At 42.4% G+C, this 26,462-nt stretch overlaps 1 protein-coding gene across 2 annotated transcripts in view; it reads right to left on the reverse strand.

Annotated features, from left to right (window-relative positions):
• The window catches only part of LOC143981969 (transient receptor potential cation channel subfamily V member 3-like), a 97,719-nt gene extending 75,017 nt beyond the window's left edge, over nt 1-22,702 (reverse strand). For both annotated transcript variants that reach the window (XM_077480260.1, XM_077480259.1), the window contains exons 1-5: nt 22,473-22,702; nt 15,229-15,309; nt 11,527-11,672; nt 6,038-6,214; nt 895-1,035 (exon numbers count right to left, since the gene is read on the reverse strand). In XM_077480260.1, coding sequence (XP_077336386.1) covers nt 895-1,035; nt 6,038-6,214; nt 11,527-11,672; nt 15,229-15,309; nt 22,473-22,582 — 655 coding nt within the window. In that variant the 5' untranslated portion in view covers nt 22,583-22,702. The remainder of the gene's footprint in view (nt 1-894; nt 1,036-6,037; nt 6,215-11,526; nt 11,673-15,228; nt 15,310-22,472) is intronic.
• Between the last annotated feature and the right edge of the window lie 3,760 nt (nt 22,703-26,462).

Here is a 26,462-nt window from a genome sequence, read left to right on the forward strand (position 1 = left end):
TAGCGTTGGCCTGGTCTTCTGTCGCTGTCGCTGCCTTCTTGCCTTCTTCTCCTCTTCTCCTTCTTCTTTTCTTCTTCCATGCGATGTTGACATGACACTTTCTCTAGCCGCAATGGCAGAGACGTGTTGTGCGTTGACTTATATAGTCTGCCGGATAGTCCAATCGTGTGTACGCGGCAGTACTAGACATGTGCGATAATTTTCGTATGAATCGAAAATTCATACATTCGAGAGGATCCGAGATACGAATTGCTATGCTTCTGAATTTTGTATGAAATAAGAAATTTTGTTTACGATTTCAGATCCAAATTCAGTTACAACGGAAACGTGACTGGTGTTGTTGACCAATCAGAGGTTTTCTTCTGCTGCTGAGTGAGGGTTGGGAAAATTAGCTTTTTTAATATGGGAGTGGGAGACCGGTAGTCAATGGGAGATTCAAAATCAGACAAAATAAGAATTTTCGTTAATTACGATTATTCGTTGTGATGAAATCCAGGAAGTCAGCACAGCACAGGGATGATGGGAGCCCCTCATAATGATAAATTCATCATAATAATCGTTCGTAATTGTTCCGAAAAATTAACAAACCTAATGAAAATTCATATTTCGTATGAATCCAAATTGAATTTCAGACACGAAATACCAAATACGAATTAACGACTAATACGAAACAGAATGGAATGAAATTAATTTATTGACGGCGCACATACTCTTACCACCAAGCATACTGTTTCAGTTCCCTCTCAGCACCAGCTTGGGATATCTTTTTTACTTTCAAGTAAAAAAACACATAATAATGCGTTATTAGAAAGGATTGAATTTAAAGAGATGCGTATTAGATAGTGAAATTGTATCCCAATACTTGCTTTACCATAGAAAAAAATTGCCACTTACCAAAATAAAACCCATTATTTTTATCCACTGGGTTGAAAAAAAGACCAGTTGCTTGTACATTAATTTTGGCTCCCTTTGCAATGAGATACTTCACAATTTCAAATTGTCTTCTTTCAATGGCAATGTGTAAAGCAGTCTGACCTAGATGAAAAGTACGAAAAGTTGTCCAAATAAATTTTTGTGTTCTTGGTTCACAAAATACGATGATGCATTTAATGTATGTTGATCTACTCTAAAACATAAAATATCATTGTTCAGCTGCAACATCCTTACAGCTTAAGAAAAACTATCAGTATATATATAATTTTTAATGTTCTGTCCTCTATGGGACTTTGTTACATGTTGCTAGGTGCTTCCTAACCTTAGCTATGAAGTTTGGCCTGATCCCTGGCATGGCCAAGCTGACCACAGCTATGAAGTAGATGGGCGCTGTATAATGGCAGCTTGCCTTGGCTCAGAGGATTTTTTTTAAACAAGCAAGGCAAGAGGAGTGCAGAGAGGGAGAGGTGTTACTCTCTACATACCTCTTGCTGTTGCTTGTCAAGTGTGCAAAGTCAAGACAAACTGCTGTTATGCAGCTTGCGTCTCTGTTCTAACTGTCAGATCAGCTGCAGAAGGAGTGGAAGGGGGTAGGTTTGCCCCCTTTTCTACAAGTCAAACCCAAACACTTTAGCGGTCTGGGACACCTTTGGGTGCCCCAAGTAGAGTAATAATGTGGTGCGCATAGCATGTTGTAGCGAATAGTGGGTGTGGCCAAATTGCTCTTGCTGACATCATCGCCCGGCCCCCTCAGTGATGCCGAACCTACCCCCAGAAAGTGTGATTATTTTGATTACGTGGGCAGTTTGCCTGAAACCTGGACACATGATTCAAAACCCGAACTGTCCAGGTGAATCCCAAACAGGTGGCAATCCTAGAAGCAGGGCCGGTACAAGGCAGGGGCGGATTCCCTGGGCGGGACAATTTACAAGAGGAAGGGGGGCGCACTGCGCAGGTGAAGTGGCTGAACTGTACACACAGGCTGCGCTAGAATACTGCACAGCCAGTCAGAGCTGCTATGATGTGTCATGTGCTTCTGCACCCGGCACAAGCAAGGACGAGCCCTTCAATTCCCTGTCAGGAGAAATCTCCACCAGACTGCCATCTCCGTCCTAATCCTGTCCGGCGTGACATCACTGAGAGGCTGGCCGGGAGTGTAAAGGAGCATAGAGTGCTGTCGCAACGAGTGTGATCTAGAGGAGTAGGAACCAAGCAATAATAAGCCATCTGCAGATGGATTTGTTAACTCCTTTTTTGGGGGGCGGTTTATATATTACCAATAGTATTTTTTTAATATGCATGAAGGGTAGTTAATGTGTATTATCACTGCTGCATTATTGACAAGAGGCAGTTATTTAACCCCTTTGGGTTGCATTAGTGGCACAAGTGTCAGTGTTAATTAAGCCCTGTTGCAGCAGTTAATTAACAATGAAAAAAACTGCCACTGGTAACTAATGAAGCATTGACAAAACACATTAACCCCTTCATGCTGCATATCACAAATACCATTGGTAATTAACCACTTGCCAACCCGTCGCAGTACATATACTCCAATGGGGTGGCAGCTACAAGCACCGTAACGTACCCATCAATGCCTGTTTCAGCCTAGGGTCACACTGTAGCGAACACAGACATCACATGTGATTTGCACCCACACTGTTGATCACATGCAATATCTTTGCAGTGCGAGTTCAGCCATACAGTTGTATGGCTGAACTCGCATTGGATTTGCACAAAAAAGATGCAGGGACTTTTTTTTCCCGCACTAGAATCAGATTGTATGTTTGTGTGTTCTCACCCATGCAATCCGATTCCTGTCCGAATCCACAATTCGCACTGCAACCTGCAAACCGATCTGGGGGGTGTTATTAACATTGTATGGACACCCACAGTGGTTTGCAGAGGGCAGCATGAACTGCCTGCAGGGGAAATGCGATGCGAGAGCCGGTGCTAGAATCGCACTTGTTCTCGCATTGCTACAGTGTGAACCTAGGCTTAGGGTTTCGGGTGCACACAATTAACCCCTTGGGTGCCCCTAGATATTAACTCCTTCTCAGCCATTGTCATTAGTACAGTGTCGGGGCATATTATTAGCACTGTATAAAGCTACATTCAGAACCTAGGCATTCCAGAGCTTATTTTGGGCAACAGGCGTTCTGCAATTTTGTCACGATTTGTTGGGGGACAATTGGCACAAAATCATACCGTGGGATCGCAAGCGTGTCTGTGTGTCAATTTGGGAATTGTGGGCAGAATCACAGCAATTCCGCCTGCAATCCGGAACGCCTAGGTGTGAACTGAGCTTTTGTGTCACTGAGTCCCACTATAATTCGCTCCTTCTTTATCACTGGGGGGGGGGGGGCGCAGTTTTCCATTTTTGCCATGGGCACCAGATGACCTTGTCCCAGCACTGCCTAGAAAGGGGGGGGGGGGGCAAGGTCAGATCTCATAGCTAGGGTTTAGAAAGCACCTGGGATACTACACGTACTTTGTTCCATAGGGACAGAATGGTAATATATATATATATATATATATATATATATATATATATATATATATATACATATACATATGTATATATGTATATGTATATATATATAAATGATAGTTGTTCTTTAGGAAACTTCACCAAGGTCACCAGAACTAGCAATCCCAGTGGAAGATTACCCCTATATTACTGTTTTAAGGACATGTTAGTTTTTCTTTTACTTTCACTTTCAGTAATCATGGTAAACATGATAGATGAATACATATCCCTAACCGAGGCATATAATATTAAAGACCTGCCAGTTGCCTATACGATTTAGGAGATATTTGCCCAAAGACAGGCACCGCTGTCTACAACACATGTGCCGTAGACAGCGGCGCGCAAGCGCACTGAGCGTGGCTTTCCCAATGACGGAGCTGCCGTGCGTGGCGACTCCTGTGCGCATGCGCGGGAGTGACGTCATCGCGGCTTGGCCGAATGACAGCGGCGGAGCTGCAAGACCCCACCAAGAAGATGGATGCGCCGGACTACAGGGGACAGCGGTGACTTCGCTGGCTCCTGTATCAGGTAAGTGACACATAATGGACTACTATGCGATGCATAGTAGTCCATTATGCTTTGCCTTTGCAGGGAATGAAAGAGGAAGTAAACCCATCAGGGTTTACTTCCTCTTTAAGTGGGACTTTGAAGCTACTATAATAGCAAGCATAATCATTGCTGTTGCCAATATAGAGGAGGAGGTTGCTTTTGCCTTTGGATACATTGAAATTAATGGTTTTAGTAGGAGATAAAAATGTATATCCATGGCACAAGAAAAATATCTTGTGCAAGGGGTTGCTACAGCCAGTCTATTAAATAAATCTTTAGCACACCAGAAACTCTAAATGTTCCTAGACCTGCACCTTTATATAGACAGCATATATTACTATATAGAAGCATTTTAGTTAATGTACAATTGAATAATAAAGTAGTACTATAAACAAAACTTTTTTTTTTTTCATTTTGGATAGAGTAAGGGAGGGTTATAACCCCTGTCAGATTCTTTTTCGCCATCTATGTCCTATTGTAAAGATATCCCTTTACTTCCTGTCTCAAACAGGAAGTGAGGAAATCTCTGCAAATTAAGGGAATTCCTTGGGGACCCCCAGGTCACCAGCATTAGTGTTCCTATTAGAAGATGTCCCCTCTATTACTTTTCTGGGGACAACCCAAAATGTGGAATTTTCCTTTACTTTTATTTTCAATGATAATTTTAAACAAAGGACAAATAGAGAGGGTGTATCTCCTTAAAAGTGTCACAGCCAGCAATAAAAACTGACAAGTGTTCTAATCCTTCTCCACTCTATCCAAAACTAAAAAAAAGTTTTGCCTTTAGTTATACTTTAATTATTGGATAATGTTTTAGCACTGTTAACCACTACCAGACTGCCGCACACCAATGTACATCCCTACTTTGGGAACGGATATCGTTGTTATGGAAACAGCTAGCTGCCATAACCCTTGTGTCCCCGCGTTCGGCCAGCGGTCCGGTACAAGATAAAAGTGGTCTCTGCAGCGCATTCACCACAAGATCACTTTTATCTATGGCAGGAGAGGGTCTCCCCCCCTCCCACCGCTATCTGGTGCCCTCCGCTACTTACCGGAGTCGTTGGCAGCGGCATAGGCAATGGCGTCTGTCCCCTGGGCTGACATGGAGACAAGTGATGGGAAGATGGCCAGCACCCATCTCCATGACACTGCAAGGTGGAAGCGACGTTATAACGTCACTTCCGCCCATAGCTCTTAAAAGGACATTTCATTTTTTTAATTTTTTAAATGGCAATTTTTTTTTATTACATTGCAGAGTAAATATGAGATCTGAGGTCTTTTTGACCCCAGATCTCATATTTAATAGGTCCTCTCATGCTTTTTTTCTATTACAAGGGATGTTTACATTCCTTGTAATAGGAATAAAAGTGACAGATTTTTTTTTTTCTAAAACAATGTAAAAATAAAAAGTAAAACGTAAAATAAATAAGAAAAAACATTTTTAAAACGTGCCCCGTTCAGCTGAGCTCACATGCAGACGTGAGTAGCGCCTGCATATGAAAACGGTGTTCAAACCACACATGTGTGGTATCGCTGCGATCGGTAGAGCGAGAGAAATAATTCTAGCCCTAGACCCCCTCTGTAGCATAAAATGTGCAACCGGTAGAATTTTTTAAATGTCGCCTATGGAGAATTTTAAGGATAAAAGTTTGTCGCCATTCCACGAGCGGGTGCAATTTTGAAGTGTGACATGTTGGGCATCAATTTACTCGGCATAACATTATCTTTCACAATATAAAAACTTTATATTTGTCTTGGCTAACTTTACTGTTGTCTTATTTTTTCAGAAAACATTGCACTTGTAAGGATGTTAGAAATTTTTTTTATAATCTTTGGGGGTTCTAAGTAATTTTCTAGCAAAAAAAATGTTTTTAACTTGTAAACACCACATCTAAAAAAGAGGCCCGGTCTTAAAGTGGTTAAAAGCTAGGGCTGCATGCAGAATATAGAGTGGAAAAGAAGTATAATGATTTACATCTCAACATAATAACAATATGTTCCCATAAAGACACCCAGACTTTAAATTACCTTTGTAATTTTCCTCTGTGTATTCAGCATTAATAAATTGGTCCCAGAATCCATTATCTTCAGAAAATGAAACGAGGATACGCACTATCTCAGGGGTGTTGCTGTTTATATTCAATAACGCTTTCATCAAACATGTTTTCCCAGTGTCCTTTGCTGTTAGTTTGTTCAAAAGATAATCTGAAAGTAAATACAAGCTGTAAGATTTTTTTTTTTACGACTTGGGCAGGTCTTATCAAGTTATCATTTTATTGTGATATTGACATTGTTCCATGTCCTCACCAATCACATAAAAAATCCCAGTGTTAAAGCCTTGCTGAAACTGGTGTGGGGACACACTGGGAGCCAGGCCAGGCCTGGACTAGGACAAAAAATACTGTGATATAAATCGGACTGCACTGTAAAGGAAACTAATGATTACAGTCCCCCTTTACAGTGCAGTTCCCTCTTCATCACAGTTCCCCTACCAATCACAGCCCCCCATTACAGTGCCCCTTTTTTTATGTAATTTTATGTAATCTTCGTGTTCTTTCAATTTTATCCTTTATTCATTTTGTATTTCTCCTTTTTTCTTTTCTTTTCATTATTATTTATTTTTATATTTTTATTTTATTTTTGTTTATATTTAATTTTTCACACTTTAGTTATTTTTTCTTACTTAGGTAATTTTCTTTACTTGTTTTTTTCAGTTTATTTTACAACATTTTTCTCAATTGCACCTTATCTTCTTAATTTGTCTCCTTTTCCCACTCATTTCTTCCTTTTTTCCTATTCTCATTTCTCTATCTTTATCCTTTTTTATTTTTCACTTGTATTTCTTTATTATCTTCCTCTCCTTTGTCTCTGTTTTTTCTCCTTCTCTCTTTACATACCCCCCCCCCCCTTTTTTTCGATCTGTTCTTCTTCTCTCCTTCATCTCTTCTTCCCCCTTCCTTATCTCTTTTTTGCCACTATTCATCTTTATCTAATTTACACTTTCCTGCATCCCCCATTACTCCTTGTTCTACCTTTTCTCATTTACCTTCTGTGTCTCCTTTCCTTGTATGCACTCCCAATCTGATGGCTTCACTTCTAACGTTAACTGTCTCCTTCATTCCTCTGGGGTTTTTGAATGGACATAATAGGTGGGTGGTGTCTCCTGACGTCATAGGTTTCCATGACATCAGCAGCCCCAGCCCTGGCAGCGTCCCCCGTTGCCTAGCTATTGCCGGCTGTGGACAGTGATCAGTGTTTTAATTGGATCCGACCTGCTGCCCAGGCTGTTCAGTGTACAGATCTCCGGCTCTTCCCATCCCTGCTGATAGATGACATCGTCAGCAGGGCAGAAGAACCTGGAGAGGAGACACAGGCATAGTGGGAGGTGAGTGGCGACCGCGGCCTGTGTTAACCCTCTCCAGGCTGCGGTCACCGTTTACGTCCGGCTGTGTGGCCTGGTCATCAACGGTCATCGGACCGCGTCCCCGAGGTTGAGCCCGATGTGATCTATGGCCTGTCTGGGCCTGCTGGGAGCCTTCAGCTGCAGTTGTGCTGAGCTGGACCCAATGATGGGCAAATAAAAAATGATCCCTTTCATTGGGGCTGTGCTAGCACTGCAAGGGTTCATTGCTCATTTGTGTCTAGGGGATCAATAAGGAGATTTATTTCCTCTATCCTCCATTCCGCCCCACAGCTAGACTGATTTCCGTGGTTTCTGCACCGCCATGCTACACAGCTCTAGAGTCCTCATCTCATTAAGAGCAGAGCAGGGCCCAGAGCTTGTTATAGTGCATTCTATAAAGGGAAAACTATCGCTATCATTGATATTATTGATACAATTGATATATATCGCTTGTTCCTGCAAACTATGTAGCAAGTGTTGTTCAGTATTACTCCTCCAAACCATCAGTTAGTTGTGGGAAAGTGTCAGGGAAATGGGCGTGTTGTGGGCAATTCCACCAGTAACTGTCATGGTGGCACCAGGCGAGTTTCCGCGCGCTTGCACGCACGCAGATGCGTGACAGCCAGGACACTGAAGTCTGCGCGTGCCAGTGCGCGCATGCCATGACATTGTGGGCACACACCCCCGGCCTATTTAAACCTGCCACTAACACTTGCAGTTTGCTGGATTATCAACAGCTTCCTGTGTTCCTGTGCCTTGTATATTCTGAAGACCCCTGGCTTGACTTCTACTTGGCTTGACCTGTGTTCCTGTCTATCTCCTCACTCTGACCCCGGCTTGCTGACCACTCCTCGATCCTCTGCCCTCTGTATATGACCTGGCTTGTTCCTGTACTCCTCTCGAACTGTTTTCTGGTATCTGACCCCTGGCCTGGCTGCGGACCCTGTTCCTGGTTTACCCTGCTGTTTCCATCTCAAAACTTCTCTCCGCACGGTTGCCCACATTGCTACCAGCGCACTCTAGTTACCTACAGCCTACCAGCCAGTCTGCAGCATTCCTGGCAACCTGTGCACCTCTGTGCACTACATTCCCTGTATCACTCCCAGGGGAGTGCTACACTCAGCCGCAAGGGACGCCTTCTCAGCAATCCGACCTCACACTAGAGACTTGACAGAAAGTAGTGGCAAGCCTTAGTTCAGCTGCAACAAAGTGGAGTAAACCATTGCAACAAAAACAATTTAACTTTGCTGAAGTTAGGCAAGTATAATTTGAAGGGATGGTTTGGGTTACAAAACCAGTGTTTTGCTCCTTCTACTTGTTTACTGAATAATGCTGCATACAGACGGTCAAAATTTCCGAGAACAAATGTTCGATAGGAGTTTGTTGTCGGAAATTCCGACCGTGTGTATGCTCCATTGGACATTTGATGTCGGAATTTCCGACAACAAAATTTGAGAGCTGGTTCTCAAATTTTCCGACAACAAAACTTGTTGTTGGAAATTCCGATAGTGTGTACACAATTCCGAGGCACAAAATTCCATGCATGCTTGGAAGCAGAAGAGCCGCACTGGCTGTTGAACTTCATTTTTCTCGGCTTGTCGAATGTCTTGTACATCACTGCGTTCTTGACGTTCGGAATTTCCGACAACATTCGTGAGACTGTGTGTAGGCAAAACAAGTTTGAGCCAACATTCATCTAAAAAAAAATCCAGGTTTTTGATGTCGGAATGTCTGAGCGTGGGTACGCAGCATAAGAGGATAATGCCATCCATGTTGTACCTGCTAATCTTTAAAGAACTTGTTTCAAAGACTTTTCTGTGGACTGGCGTTCCTGCCAAAAGGAAATAGTAACTCGGGTCCCTACAGCTGCCAAATATGTACAAGTATGTTATGGTAGTTAAAGTGGAGTTCCAGCTTGTATTAAAAAAAGAAATTAAAAGACATCAGCTACAAATACTGTAGCTGTTAACTTTTAATATAAGGACAATTATCCTGCAATGTCAGCACCCCTAGCCCATCGTCTATTGGCTTCAGGTGCCGGTGGCATCCTTACTAATGCAAACAGGAAGTGAAACCTTGCTGCTTCACAGCCTGTTTCCTACTGCGCATTCGCAAGTTACGCTGCACTTTCTGAATGGTCCTGCTGTCTTCTGGGACCTGTGTGTCTACCAGAAGACAGCGAGGGGCTGGAAATTTTATAGATTGCTGCATTGTTTGCAGCGATCTTACTCAGAAGTGGAGGCAGGTACCTGGTTTGGACAGACATATCCGCCCCCCCCCCAAAAAAAAAGTGGTAAATGTGGCAGTTGAGAGTAGGTGCAAACAAGCGGAGTTTCCGCTTTTGGGTGGAGCTCCGCTTTAAGCATTTTCAATCAATGACAAATAATTTATAAAAAGAAACAGGGTTTAGCAGAGTGAGGAAGAACACTTGCCTGTGTAGGCTTGCTCTAATGGTCCCTTGCTGCTGTAATGGAGCAATGCAGAACCAGAGTGACGTATGACGTCCCATATGACATATGTATTTCTATGAGGATTGGCCCTCTATAGCTGACATGCAGTAAAAAGCTTACAGACATTCTACTGCTGCCAATTTGTGGATAGTGTGGGATAGGTCAGTATCATTTCATATAGGCTGAATTTCAGTAATATGACTTTATTGGCCTGATCACACCTTATCTAAAAGCTGTGTGTGCAACCATTTCATTATGTTGGATTCAACCCAGATAGCAAGCAATTGAGCTGCAAGTCAGCATTGCATGACTCCAATACAACTTTCTCTGCAAACATTCTGCAAGTCTGCTGCAAGTTCTGGTTCTGTTATATTGTGCAATGGTCATCCCACCACAGAGGTTGCTGTGACTTGCAGAGCTCTTGCTGTAAACTCACCACTGCAACTTTGCTCTTGCTAGAGACTTGCCACACAAATTTGCTACAAATTGGAAAAGAGTCAATTTGAACTTGTGCTTTAAGTGTTTTGCAAGTGTACAACTTGCCAGTGAAAATGTGCAGCAAGTTGACAGACTTAGTGCTCATGCACACGGACGTTTTAAAAAACTGGCTGCAAAGCTAGCTCTGACGCCTGGAAAAATCGGCGTTAAAAACTGGATTTTTACCGTGTTTTGCATTGGCGTTTTTGCGCGTTTTTTTAGCGTTAGCGTTTTTAAAGAAACACATCTCTTGGCTATAGCACTCAGAAAACAAAGAAAATATGTTACGCGTTTGTGCGCCTTTTTGCGCGTTTTTCCGCGATTCGCATTTTTACAGCTCTAGCTCTAGCTCCGCGCCACGGAACGCACTGGTCCTGGGTTTTTTTTACAGCTTAAAAACGCCTATGCCATTTTCAGCTCAAAAACGCCTAGGTGGGCATGAAGCCATAGACTAACATGGACAGGCGTTTTTAAGCTGCAAAAAAACTCTCAAAAAGCGGCTGTAAAAATGTCCGTGTGCATGAGGCCTTATGCTGCGTACACACGACCGGACTTTTTGACGGACTACTTTCTAGTAATAAGACCTAGCGTGATTGTCGGTGATGGCTGCAATATAAGCCTTACCCCCCAAATAAGCCCTAGCTAAAGTCCTTGTAGGTCTTATTTTTAGGGTAAGGCTAATTTTGGGGGAAACAGGGTAGGTCCAACGGTCTTCCCTACTAACTTTCGGCGGAGTTCCGGTGGACTTTCCGAATGAATGGACTTGGACACACACAATCACACCAAAGTCTGATGTATTATAACATGATGACGTACGACTAGACTAGAATAAGGAAGTTCATAGCTAGTAGCCAATAGCTGCCCTAGCGTTGGTTTTTGTCCGTCGCACTAGCATACACCTGAACAGATTTCTCGAGAGGAACTGGGTCCAACGGAGTTCCGGCCGAAAAATTTGAAACATGTTCTATTTCTAAAGTCTGTCAGATTTTTGGACAGCAAAGGTCCGATGGAGCCCACACACGATCGTTCCGGATTCGTTCCGTCGGACCTTTGCTGACGAAAAGTCTGGTCGTAGTTCAACACTGCCACAAATTTGTGGCAAGTTATTCTTGCTATCTGCGCATTAACTCATTTCAACTTTATACAATAACATTTTACATTTACTGTACTGACAACACAAAAATTACCTTGAGCACCAGACCTTGAAAAGCTAGAGGACCTGTCTTTAATGTTTTTGAGAAGCCTCGTTAACAACTCCCTGTCTCCATCAGAAACAGCAGACAATAAAAGTATTTCATGATTATGTATTTCATGATTTGCATTCGATGGCTTACTTTCCCGAGAATGGTAAAAAAAAAAGATAGATATTATACTTAGTAGAAGTCATTTAGATGCAAAATGTATACTATATCACTCAGGAATACAATATGATTTCATAACATATCAACCAACTTATGGACTACCCCCACCCGCACCCCAAACTTTACTGCATACTGATAGCTCCAAGCTCACAAAGCAGAATACAAGCCCAAAAAAAATACTAAAATGTAATATGTACAGTATGTCTTTCCATAGCTTCATTCATGACAAAAAAAAAAAATCAGTAATGTCATAGATGTTGGGATGGGGATAAGAATTAAGAAATACACTTAAAGGGGAACTGCAGTCTGCCCACATAAATTGTAATAAAAACATCTTTGCCATTCTGAAGCTTCCCTCCAACCACTTTGCATATTATTTTATATATACTGTGATTCCTTACTTGCCAAATATGCTGCAGAAATCTCCCTCCACTCAGTCTGGCTGCAACCGTTTTAACTGTGGGCAGCTGAAGCTGCTTCCTGTTCACTTCCTGGATTTACACAGACACACAGAGGCACACCTCCAGCTCTGCAACTCTCATTGGCCCTTTTATGACTCACCCCCTCCCTTCTTGGCAAACTCTCATGAGAGTGAGAGGGAGAGCTGTGCATGATGTCATAAGCCTAGGCTTTTTACCAGACAGGAAACAGGAAGTGGGCTGTATAAGGTATTTACTGGCAGAAAAAAATGTTTTACTATCCAAAGTTCAAACAACAAGGGCAGAAGATTTAATAGATGGAAAGGAAAATTAAAATGAAAAAAAAATGACTGAAGTTCCACTTCCACTTCAGGCTGAAGATTGGAGAGATATGTAAAGAGACACATCTAAAAATTGTGTTATAATATTGGTCTTCGAAAACACATATGCCAGTGCTAGTGGTACCTAAGTCCAACAGTAATAGTAAAAAGTCTGTCCAGGCACAGCGTGTTATATTTTTGTGGCCCTGCACAAAGTCATAAAGTCACTAGATCAGGATTTATAACTTAGAAAGGAACTGAACTCTGGAAGCTGTGCCACCAAAAAAAGCAGGCAGGGCAAAAGGTTACTCAACAGTATTACCTGCAGTCTCCCTGTGCCTGATCTTTCACCATTACTGACTTCCTATGCCTTGTTCTGCACTGTCTTTTTGTGGAGGCGACCATCTCAGTAGAGGCAAGGCTTTGCTTCCTCATGTCCGAGCCTCCAGCAAGAACAGTGAGAAGCACAGTAGTGACATCACCAAATCTCATGAGACTAGCAGAGTCCATATACAGCTCCACTTTTTCCTCCAGCTGCTTTAGATCTCAAACTGCAGATAGGTACATTAGTGCCTAGGCACACATAACAGGAAGTACAACACTATATTTTGTAGGAGAACATTTGGACAAAGGGAACATTTTTCTAAGTACTGCTTATGCACAGTTAACATTTTGTAGATATTCCTCATAATATGAATATGAAACATTCAGATATGTAAGAGACATCAGAATTTATGTAGATATTCTTTGGAAGCCGTTCTACACCTTCTAACTCCTCCCTTTACTGTCTAAAAAAGGAATTCAAAGTAGTTCTAGTTATATTTATGGCAACTAGACAGACAACAACAAATTCAGGGACACTCTTTCTATATACAGTCTCTATATACAGTTCCACTTCTCCCTCCAGCACTCAATTGTTTGCAGAACCCAGCCGGATCACTGTGAAGTTCTGACAGTCAAATTAGAAGCAATGGCCCATTACAGGCAGGAACCCGAGGCCCCTTAGTTGCAAGAATTTATAGTGTCTAGCTTGTATCACTCCTGTGTCTACTGATCTTGGCACCACCTCTTCAGGCACTGCCAACCCACCTGGCTGCAGCTGACCCTTTCACTTGCCCTCCAGGCTAACTTCACAGTCCTTCAGTCTGACACTCACCAGCCCACCTGGATGACTCTCAGGAGATCACCCAGTAGTGCTAACCTGCTCTTGCTGTCCTCTCTCTTGCTCCCGTGCCTCAAGGAAGGGCTTACTCCATGTGTTTTGGCAGGATCCTTCCAGCACCCAAGCCCCGCCCCTTAAGACTAGGGGGCACTGACAGCCTCCACCGCAATCCATCTCCATCTTTCATCTGGCCGCCCCTCTGGCATGACTCATGCCTATTTGTGAGGGGGCCTGCCCCCTGCCAGACCTTTACTGGGGATTGGCCCTCACAAATATTCCAAGCAGCTCCTCCTTACCTCCACCCACTATGTCTAGAACATTCTCCAATGTCCCAGAAAATGCAGGGGGAGGGGGGGCACCAGAGAGGCTGATAGGGTGAGTCACTGAGCCCTGACCCAGATTCACAGCTCAGGCTTAGCCCTGAGCCCCTAAATTTACCTACCCTAACATCTAGCACACAGACTAGAGGGTGCTACACCTATGAATGGTAAAGACGGGCTCATGTCATCCCTTCAGAACCTGACACTTAAAATCCATCAGCTGTGTGTGATTGCCTTGGCCCAAAATTTTCCAATTTTCCTTTCTCTCCTTTCTTCATAGTAATTCACCAGTGCTGATATTTTAAAGAACAAGTCCAGGTATGGATAAAGGTAGTGATCTCTACTTGTCTCTGGATCCCTGGCAGGACAGTGATGTCACGCTCTCCATCTTGTCCAATCAGTTTCTTGTTTAGTTCAGTTATACTGCTGTCTGTCTGACTCTTATTTCAACTCATAATTTTGGTTTTCGATGATGTTGGCATGTTGTCTTTCGATGACCATTCCCTGTTCCCTGCTAGTAACAGGTCCACTATACCCTATGACAATTCCAGAATAACAATATAACCATTCACGTATAACTAAAGGCAAACCTTGTTTTAGTTTGCATAGAGTTGAAAGGGATTAGAACCCCTGTCAGTTTTTTTTATTGCTGTTTGTGTCCCCGTTAGAGAGATTGAATCTGTTTATTTGCCATGTTTATCGTAATCACTGAAAGTAAAAAAAAAAATCCCAAATTTTGGGTTCTCACCAGAACAGCAATAGAGAGGAAATTTCCCACTGGAAACATTAGCTCTGCTGTCCCTGGTGACACCATCAATCCATCATTTTCTATTTTGGCTGTTGGACAGGAAGTGAAGGGAAATCTTCCCAATGGGAAACATATGGCAAAAATAAAACTGACAGGGGTTATAACCCTCCCTTACTCTATCCAAATGAAAATATGTTTTGCCTTTAGTTCTACATTAACCAATTTTGGTAATACCTAATTTTTACCATGGAATGCTGCACTGAAGGACTGTATAGTGAAAGCTGTAATTTAATAATACATTTAGCTCAACAACTGAGATAGAACAATACAGCACATCATTTCTTTATGATCTCACCAAAATAATGTTTTATTATTTTACCTCAAAGCGTATTGTTGAATAGAAATGCTGAAAACGATCGAATCAAAAGCCACCTTCCAATTTTACACTCTGTTTTATCAATCCTTTGAGCAACCCAATGCAATATGTGTTTACTATATGATTACTGAAATTTTGTCATGGCAATATGGCAAATGAAATATAATTTTCCCAGATCATTACCTGCTATTTTCTTCTAAAAGCAAGCGAACAGATTCATCAACAGGTGAACAAGGCGAATCGATCTCTTCGTGTTTTCTGTCACTTTATATGAGAAACAAATATTTTAACAAACATCTACTTCAATGTGCTATTAGCAAAATAATCTACTAAATAGATATGTTCACAGTTATTTAGGTTTCCCTTTTTTTCATGTACAAACCAAACCGCGGTGGCAATAATGAAAATTGCATGATCTGTGGACTACCTAAGGGCACATTTTAGCTTTTGTTACATATGCTTAACTGCATGCCTCCACTTGTTAAAGGTACACTCCATTATAACATGACAAGTTTTCAATTAAGGGATAATTGCAAGCATCCAGAATGTCCATGTCCATGCATTAACTTTTTTTGACCACCTCAAGTCCGAACACTTATACCCCCTTCTAGTCCAGGCCAATTGTCAGCTGTCAGCACTGTCACACTTTGAATGACAGTTACTCAAACATGCAATACTGTACCCAAATTAAATTTTTATAATTTTTTTGAGACATATAGAGCTTTCTTTTGGTGGTAATCACCACTCGTGTTTCATTGTTTGCTATATAAGCAAAAAAATACCAAACATTTTGAAAAAAAAGCATTGTTCTTAGTTTTTGTTATAAAATTTTGCAAATAAATAACCTTTCTTTATAAATTTAGGCCAAAATGTATTCTGCTAATTTGTTTGGTATAAATAACCCAAATCAGTGTATATTATACACTGTATATTATACAGTGTATATTATTTAGTCTGTGTGAAAGTCTACAAACGATGGTATATAGATTTGAAACGTGATCTATCCTTATGTACTGACCTCATTTCTCGAGACTCTAAAATGGCAGGACAGTACATATACCCCCTAAATGACCCGTTTTTGGAAAGTAGACAGCTCAAGATATTTAATAAGAGGCATGGTGAGTTTTTGAAGTTGTAATTTTTTTGCCAAACATTTTGGAAAATGATAGAACTAAATCTTTTTTTTTTTTCTTTACAAAATTGTAATTTTAACAAAATATTTCTCACAAGCATCACAAACATATTCCACACAGAAAGGGGTGACACCGCTCAAGGTGAGTACAGTTAAATCCATATATTATTCACAGATGAAGGTGCCCTTCTGGCTTGCCTCAAAGAGATGTACATGTCAAACAGGATGGCCGCACACTACACTGAAAATGCCAAAATCTTTATTGAAGATTCAGAATAAACAATGACAGCACACAACAACAAATGGGTAGGAAGGTTAACGCATTTCACTCACAGCAGCACTTAATCCTACTGAGCTTTAGGTCTTTTCAGTGGAGTGTGTGGCCATCCTATTTCACATGTCCTACAGCACAGGCATACTTACAATTACACCCCAAAACATTTACTGCTACTCCTCCTGAGTATGGCAATACCACATGTGTGAGGCTTTTTTTACAGCCTAGCCACAAAAAAAGGCCCAAAATCCAACGAGCACCTTCAGGCGTTCTAGAGGCATAAACTACACACTTAACTTTCTGACGACTTATCACATTTTTGGAGGCTCTGGAGCACCAGGACTGTGAAGCAACTGGTATGGCAGTGATCAGAACATGGTATGGCAGTGATCAGGACCCACTGGTATGGCAATCAGGACCCACTGGTATGGCGATCAAGACCCACTGGTATGGTGATCAGGACCCACTGATATGGTGGTGATCAGAACCCAATGGTATGGGAAACAGGACCCACTGGTATGGTGGTGATCAGGACCTAATGGTAAGGCAATCAGGACACACTGATATGGCAGGGATCAGGACATAGTGTGACAGTGATCATGGTACACTGGCGTGGCAATAATCAGGACCCATTGGGATGGTGATCAGGACCCATTGGTATGGTGATCAAGCTACACTGTGTGATTATCAGGGCACACTGCATGCATAAACAGGACTGAGTGACAGGTGGCAGTGATCAGGGACACTAAGGTGGATGGCATTGTGGTAAACTAATTTGAAAATACCTTACAGTCCTTCTCCTCTCACAAATAGATCACTGTGTGAGAAGAAGAAGCAGGAAGCTGCACCACATGGCTTCTGTTTACATTTTCACTGTGATTGGACACAGAAATCACATGGTACAGGACCAATTTCATTTCATAGGATGCAGGGGGATGTTCGGGTATGTCCACTCGCTTTGGCATGCATCTAGGGTTGCCACCTCATCCCTTTAAACAGAACACATATTAATTACACTGGTTCTGGGCTGGTTAAAGTTGTAATTAAACTCACCTAGTCCCTTATCTGCATTCAACTAGCCTCAGAACTTATGTAATTTATATGTATTTGTGTTTAAAGGGATGAGGTGGCAACCCTACATGCATCCCATCTGCTCATTTATGTACATGGGTTGGACAAGAAGCGGTTAAGTGCTATTAAACCCAAATGCAAAATGTTTTATATATTGCAGCTTACCAATCCATAAGGCTGGGTTCACACCTGAATCAGATGCGGCTCACAGCAGGCGTCCGGTGCGTTCTTGGAGTTGATTTACCATGGCCCATTCCACACGAGGGAGATCCGTTTCAGTGGAGTCCACCAGCTCAGCGGGAGATCGTTCCGTTGATCTCCGCTTGAGCCGGTGGATGACACGTCCGTCTCTGTTCACTGAGCGGAGAGGGACCTGTCAGCGCCCCACTGATCTCTATGGGGAGATTGGACGAAACGGACAGCATGCACGTTTTCATCAGATCTCATTCCGATCCACCAAGACAGATGGCAGATGTATTGCTACACGTCCGTCTTGAGCAGAACGGATGGCAGATGGGTGTCAGAGGATGCATCTCCGCTGACATCCACCTGTCCATAGGAGTCAATGGATGGCCTGCTTGGATCCACTTAAAAAACGGACAGCAGATCCGAGGGGGCTTGTCATGTGAAAGGGGCCTAAAACTGGAGTGTACAAAATCTGGGGAAGGTGTGCATGGCAGCCAATCAGCTTCTAACTTCGGCTTGTTCAATTAAGCTTTGACAAAAAAACCTGGAAGCTGATTGGTTTCTATGCACTCTCCAGTTTTAGTAAATTAGCTCCTTTGCGTCTAAGGGTGTCTCCACTCCGGTTCAAGGAACATCGGAGACACTCTTTGACAGCAACATTGTCAGTCTGGGGGGAGGGTAGCGTTAGATTCACTAGCAGATTTAGATGGACTTGACTAACAAATTGAAGCCGAACTCCAGCTAACACTTTTTTCTTTTCTTTGGGGTGAAGGCTTTACAAAAAAGCAGACCATTGAAAGCACCCCTGTCAGTGAAAAATGGTTTGTCTCAACCCTCTAAATGCCACTTTTACTGGAGAACTATTCTGGTAAAGGGGAACCAAAGCCTACTATCCTTTACAGGTAAGGAAGCTGCCCCTGTTTGATATGCAGTTGCCGCTGCGCTGGGGATATGTGAGGGTTTACATCCACTTTAATATAATTTGTTGCCTGACATCCTAATAAGCTGTATTTTTCCTATGCTGGGCTGCTTAGGACAGGGGGAGGATTTCAGGTCTCCTGCACTTACAGGGCTGCCTGAATCTGCTACCATCCTTTCCCCCAACTGGGCACATTCACTTGGGTTGGTTGTTATTCTCTAGGGAGTCTCTCTGTATATATACACTATATTTCCAAAAGTATTGGGGCACCCGCCTTTACACTCACATCAGAGCTGTAGATAATTTTTTTTCCTGGGGAGATTCAGGCTTAAGTACCCAGAGAATAATAATTAGCACGCCTGCCATGCTTTGACAAGTTGTAGTGTATAAATACAGTATATATAGTGCCCCCAGTAGGGACATCTGCCGGTGAAGTAAATAGTAAACTTGGACTTATGCTGGCTATACACTACGAAAAATCGTCCGAAATTCGGTCATTTAGACAGTTTGTTAGTTTTTCAGCCAGTTAATGGGCACAAAAACTGATAATCGTTGGGATGTTTTTGAGCCAAAAAAACGAAGGACAAGTATGGAAATTTGCTGCCGAACGAACGATAAATTGAAAGGTTAATGTTTTTCCTGTCCGAAATGTCTGCACTAGGTATATGTAGAAAAAAAAATGCATTTATTTATGTCCACTGAACGATTTATCCGTCATTACATGATGCCACTATCGTTTGCACTCACATACGAATGTTCCTTTTTTCGAAAATTGGTATCAGCCAATTTTTTGTATAGTGTATGGCAAGCATTAGGTTTCAATGTCTGGTTTCTAAAGCAGTCAGTCTGTAAGGCTGTTTATAGAGGGACTTTTCATTATATTTAGGGCTGAGCTTCTGGCTAATTGGGGTCTCCTAACCATGTACAGAGAGAACTGCTTTGCCTCTGTGTATACAAAGGCTTTGCCATTGCTTCCAGGTGTTTTTCCCTGCACAGCTACTCACTCCCTGGCTTCCACTCCTCATGCCTCACCTAAATTTGTACAAAGCACTCTCTGCTGCAGTCCTCTCTCCACCCAACATCTCCTGTACTGCAGGTCGCTTACTCCCCAGCCCCTGCTGGCTCTGTCTGCATGCTCCTGCTTGTGGGTCCCACCAATAACTTCTACTTTCCCAAAATTCCTCGCCCTGCACTTCCTACTTGCCACTGGGTGCAGCCAAATCAAACTGTCAATGCAGTGAATCAGAGTTATCCTCCCCACTGTCCTATCATCAGGGTCACCATTACAAATCATATGGCCCAGTACAGATTGCAGCTAAGCCCCAGTTTTATACTTCTAGATATTCTCTATAATATAGCAAATATTCACCGTTTGAGTTCTATTCTACAGTCCCTTGAAAAAGTATTTACACCCCTTAAAATTTTCCATATTTTGTCATGTTACAACCAAAAATGTAAATGTATTTTATTGGGATTTTATGTGATAGACCGACACAAAGTGGAACATACTTGTAAAGTGGAAGGAAAATAATAAATGATTTTCAATTTTTTTTTACAAATAAATATGTGCAAAGTGTGGCGTGCATTTGTATTCACTCCCCGAGTCAATACTTTGTAGAAACATCTTTCACTGCAATTACAGCTGCAAGTCTTTTTGGGTATGTCTCTACAAGTTTTGCACATCTAGAGAGTGACATTTTTGCCCATTTTTCTTTGCAAAATAGCTCAAGCTCTGTCAGATTGGATGGAGAGCATCTGTGAACAGCAGTTTTTAAGTCTTGCCACAGATTCTCAATTGGATTTAGGTCTGGAATGTGACTGGGCCATTCTAACACATGAATATGTTTTGATCTAAACAAGTGGTCATCAACCCTGTCCTAGGGGCCCACTAACAAGCCAGGTTTGCAAGATAACTGAAATACATCACAGGTGATATAATTTGCTGCTCAGTGCTTGCAGTATTCTAGTCTACATCTCCCCAAGGTAATACATACAACCTGGCCTGTTAGTGGGCCCTGAGGACAGGGTTGTATGACCACTGATCTAAACCATTCCTATGTAGCTCTGGCTGTATGTTTAGGGTCGTTGTCCTACTGGAAGGTGAACCTTAACCTAATCTCAAGTCTTTTGCAGACTCTAACAGGTTTTCTTCTAAGATTGCCCTGTATTTGGCTCCATCCATCTTCCCATCAACTCTGACAAGTTTCCTTGTCCCTGCTGAAGGAAAGCATCCCCACAACATGATGCTGTCACCACCATGGGGTGGGGATGGTGTGTTCAGGGTGATGTGCAGTGTTAGTTTTCCGCCACAAATAGTGTTTTGCTTTTAGGCCAAAAAGTTAAATTTTGGTCTCATCTGACCAGAGCACCTTCTTCTACATGTTTTCTGTGTCCCCCCACATGGCTTCTTGCAAACTGCAAAACCGGACTTCTTATGGCTTTCTTTCAACAATGGCTTTCTTCTTGCCACTCTTACATAAAGTCCAGATTTGTGGAGTGCACGACTAATAGTTGTCATGTGGACAGATTCTCCCACCTGAGCTGTGGATCTCGGCAGCTCCTCTACAGTTACCATGGGCCTCTAGGCTGCTTCTTTGATTAATTCTATCATTGCCTGGCCTGTCAGTTCAGGTGGACGGCCATGTCTTGGTAGGTTTGCAGTTGTGCCATACTATTTCCATTTTCGGATGATATTTTGAACAGAGCTCCGTGAGATGTTCAAAGCTTGGAATATTTTTTTATAACCTAACCCTGCTTTAAACTTCTCCACAACTTTATCCCTGACCCGTCTGGTGAATTTCTTGACTTTCATGATGCTGTTGGTTCACTGAGGTTCTCTGACAAACCTCTGAGGGCTTTACAGAACAGCTGTATTTATACTGAGATTAAATTACACAAACAAATTTGAAAACCATTCATCATTTTCCTTCCACTTCACAATTATGTGCCACTTTGTGTTAGTCCATCACATAAAACCCCAATACAATTTTAGTTTTTGATTGTAACATGACAAAATGTGGATAATTTCAAGGGGTATAAATACTTTTTGAAGGCACTGTATGTCAATCTGTCAGAAAAGAAACCTGGAGGCTGCCATTGTGGTAATCTTCTGAACATGCTAATGCTTGGCTGCAAAGCTAATCCGCTTACTTCTATACTTCACTAACTTGAAACAAATTTACAGATAAGTACTTATGTCATTTCATTGATTCTCCTGAACTCCAATTTTGTTTTGGGACAATGACTCAGAAAGAAGCTTTTGGATTTGCATAACAGCCAAGCAATAGTATTTTCCAGGAAGTCGGCAATAGCAGCATTTGTATTTGTCATTTTGCATTTGATACTCACAATCCTATATACACCCAACATTCACAACTATTATTCATTGTGTTGTTAGCTGTTCTCTCAAGGAAAAACCGGCTTGTTTGGGCTCAGCTCTGTGTCACTAGCACAGACAAACTTTGCAAGGCTGTGAAATAGATACCAGTTTCTTAATTGAATTTATTCAGATGCCATATTCAAAGAAATTGTAGCTAAAATCATTTATATTTTATCCTGGGCATGGCTATGTTAATAGTGTAACTTTAGTTATATTCCAAACAAAGTTTGTTGTAACTGAAGAATAATAACATAGTACTGTAAAAAAAAGGAAAACAGGAACAAAGTTGTAGATGCTGCATATAAAAACAAGAGCATTGTTTCAATTTTATAGTAATAAAAGATTAGATCTGATTTTTTTTTTTGCTACAGATAACTCGAAGTTGTGCCTTTTTTTGCTGCAGCATTAATAAACCAGTTCTGATAAACTTACATTTTAGGAAGTAACTATAAAGCAATTTACACACCTTTCAGTAACACTTGAATCCATAGGCTTTGTAAACACAGGAGAAATAAACGTGAATGATGAAACAATAAAATCTTTAGGCTCCACGAGATTGGGGGCTTCTGAAGTCATTTTGCCAAAATTCAATAGTATATGTTTAAATAATATCTTATAAAATTTAGAAATCCGTTTCCATTGCTTGTCGGGGAGATGTAGCAGGCTTTATCGGCTGTGTGATCAGGCAACATGAATGTACATGAAGGTGAAGACACTCACTTGGGGGCTGGGACATTATACTACTGGCCAAACCTGTTACACGACGTTGAATGTGCATATCAACACTGACCTGGAAAAATAAAATAAAAAATTCGAGCTTCAGCATTGCATAATGCTATGAGATGCATTGCTTTGTTGACAGTGATACAGAACAAAGAAAATCAAATATGTCTCTAAATTCTGATAACTTTTTTTTTTAGAACAATATAAAAATGTAAAAAGTAAACCGCTCTTCGTGCAGTTAAATTTGAATAAAGTAAATGACTATTAACAAAGATCAGTGATAAATAGGGATGATCCGAACACTCTCCTATTCGGTTTGCAGCAGAACATGCGAACAGGCAAAAAATTTGTCAGAACACACAAACAACGTTAAAGTCTATGGGACGCAAACATGAATAATAAAAAGTACTATTTTAAAGGCTTATAAGCAAGTTATTGTCATAAAAAGTGTTTGGGGAACCGGGTCCATCCCCAGGGGACATGTATCAATGCAATTTTTTTTTTTAAATGACAGTTTTTTCGGGAGCAGTGATTTTTTTTCAATGCTTAAAGTGAAACAATAAAAATGAAATATTCCTTTAAATATCTTGCCTGGGGGTGTGTATAGTATGCCTGTAAAGTGGCGCGTGTTTCCCGTGTTTAGAACAGTACTACAGCAAAATGATATTTCTAAAGGAAAAATTGTCATTCAAACCTGATCGCGGCTGTAATGAATTTTTGGGTCTCTGCGATATAGATAAAACTCATTGAAAAAAAGAGCATGGGATCCCCCCAAGTCCATTAAAATGCCCTTTGGGTCTGGTATGAATATTAAGGGGAACCACAAACCAAAATGTAAACAAAAAATTGCGTGGGGGTCCCCCTATAATCCATACCAGGCTCTTCGGGTCTGATATGGAAATTAAGGGGAACCCTGCACCAATTTTTTTAAAAATGGTGTAGGGGTCCCCCCAAAAATCCATATCAGACCCTTCAGGTACCAGGCCACATACCCTCAACATGGGGAGGGTGCTTTGTGGGGGTCTGTGGGCAGGGGGAGGCCAGTATCTGGGGATCCCCTTGTTAAAGGGGGCTTCCAGATTCGGATAAGCCCCCCACCCACAGACCCCCACAACCACCGAGCAAGGGTTGTGAGGATGAGGCCCTTGTCCCCATCAACATGGGGACACGGTGCTTTGGAGGTTACTATGCGGCGGACGCGGACGATCTCTTATTTTTTATCACAAAACCTATAACATCCTTGCCCTCATTGCTACAAGAATTAAAACGCTATGGTATTTTATCCAAATTTAAAGTCAATCTTCAAAAGTCTGAAGCTCTGAACGTTTCCATATCGGACCGTACACTGACAGGTATACGACCTTTCTTCCCGTTCAAATGGGCTACCCGATCTATACAGTACTTGGGCTCCAGAATACCTGCAAACCCCAAGGATATTTTCTCCCTCAATTTTCAACCTCTCTTGACGACGCTCACTGCAGACCTTAAGAGATGGGACCCCCTCGCCCTTTCATGGTTTGGCCGCTGTAATGTATTGAAGATGAACGCAAAGTTCCTATATTTGCTACAAGCCTTACCTATCAAGATACTCCAGACTTTCTTTCATGCTGTTCGTTCAACATTTATTAATTTCCTCTGGCGTGGCAAACATCCGCATATTGGTAGGGCGATGCTGCTATGGCCGAAGTTGAGGGGAGGTATTGGCTTCCCAGACCTTGCTCTTTATTACACAGCGACGCACATGACACGTGTGGTAGACTGGTGCCGGCACGGGGAACTGAAGCTCTGGGTCACACTAGAGCAGGAGATGGCACGGGCTCCATTGGCTGGTCTGCCCTGGGCGGGCAGGCCGTTGGAACCTTGTGTGACTACTCACCCGTTGATCGGCCCCTCACTCGCCGAGATGGAACGATTTTTACATCTTTCCTACTTGACTAACTTTCCATCTCCCATGACCCCAATCATTGGTCATCCTAGATTCCCTCCGGGCCTATCTGACCCGGCTTTTACCAGGCAAGCACCAAAAGGGCTTCTATGAGCAGCCCAATTTCTAATACCCACAGGCTGGATCCCCACAGGGACCATAATGTTAGAACAGGCACCCATTGCGCTGGATAGTTGGAGAGCCGGACAGCTCACCCACTTCTTCGTCTCCCTACCCAAACATTCACTCTTCTCTCGACAACTCCATCCCTTCGAAGAACTTTGTCTGAACGATGGCCCAATTCGCGGTACCCTCTCTAAGTCCTACCAAATCCTGATGGACATACAAGACTCCACAGACCCTCCCTTCTTAGCCAAATGGGAAAGAGACTTATGAACCACATTTACTACTCCACAGAAGGAACGTATACTCTTTTTCGCCCATAAGTCATTACTCTGCAGCAAATACCAGGAGATTTCCTTCAAGTTGACCACACGCTGGTATTGCACGCCGTCCGTGCTGGCCAAAATATTCCCCGGTCAATCTGACTGTTGCTGGCATTGTGAGCAACAAGCCGGCACCATTCTTCACATTTTCTGGGAATGCCCTAAACTACAACCTTTCTGGCAACCTGTCCTACGACTCATCTACAAGTACACAGACATATCCCTGACCAATGATCCCGCTGCCGTGCTTCTCAATCTCACTCCCATGTCAAGAAAGTATTACCACAAATCCCTACTTAAACACCTCCTCAATGCTGCTGGAGCCTGCATCTCAAGTCAGTGGAAGCAGCAATCTGCTCCCACAGTGGCCCAATGGTTCGCAAGAGTAAATGACATTGAATGAATGGAAGACCTGACAGCCACGATCCGGGATAAAACGGAGGACCATGGGACCAGGTGGTTCTACTGGACCCAGTTTTGCTTTTCGGAGGAATACCTCCGTGAGATATAGCACGGTCCTCATGATCGCCAGAGGCTATTACACCAAACCATGGCCAACGAACGGTCTGGTGAGCCGGGGGTGACCCTTGCTCCCTGGGTGGAATTCCCACCCTCTCCACTTCACCCATAATCCCCCCCATCTCTTCTTTCCCTGTTCCATCATTTATTTCTCTATTCCCTTCTTTTCTCTTTTAGTTCCACTATCTCCCATTTTAACCCAAAAAGCTGGTATGTTTCGACCCCAACTGACAACTGCGCAATAATCTTCCCCTATGTATGGATACCCAAATTCTCCAAGGGTATCCGGGCTATTACCTATAGTACTATAAGTGATCTGGTAACCCAACGAGGTGAAGCCTTAATCTCATACCTCCTGGATATCCGGGTTCTTGGCATGTTTACAGAGGTGTGCACATGTTATTTTCCTCAGAATAATCACCATTAGCTCAGATACCCATGCTAAGTGATCATATGTTTGTAATTGTTTATCACATATTCTGTGAAGTTACCTTTTCATTGTATGTCGCATACCACTAAATAAAAAATGTAAAAAAAAAAAATATTTTTATATTAGCAAACATGTGGGGGTGCCATTAATTCTTAATGGCACCCCCACACAGGGCCACCATCAGGGGGGTACAGCCCACACTCTTGCAAGGGGCCCCACAGTCTAGAAGGGCCCGACTGTCTGGTGAGGATGAGAGAAGGCAGGGAGAGGTGTATGAAAGCTCCGTGGCTGCGCTGGCTTTCAGAATGTGTGCGAGTCAGCAGCTGCTGTGTCACTGACATCGGGCTCCTTGCTGCCACCTCTGGTCAATTCCAGCATGTGCACGGCTCGTGTGTTTTGCACAAGAGCTGGAAC

Source organism: Lithobates pipiens, unplaced genomic scaffold, assembly GCF_037356315.1.
Source record: "Lithobates pipiens isolate NorthernLeopardFrog02 unplaced genomic scaffold, aLitPip1_a1.2 Scaffold_16, whole genome shotgun sequence".
Lineage (NCBI taxonomy): Eukaryota > Metazoa > Chordata > Amphibia > Anura > Ranidae > Lithobates > Lithobates pipiens.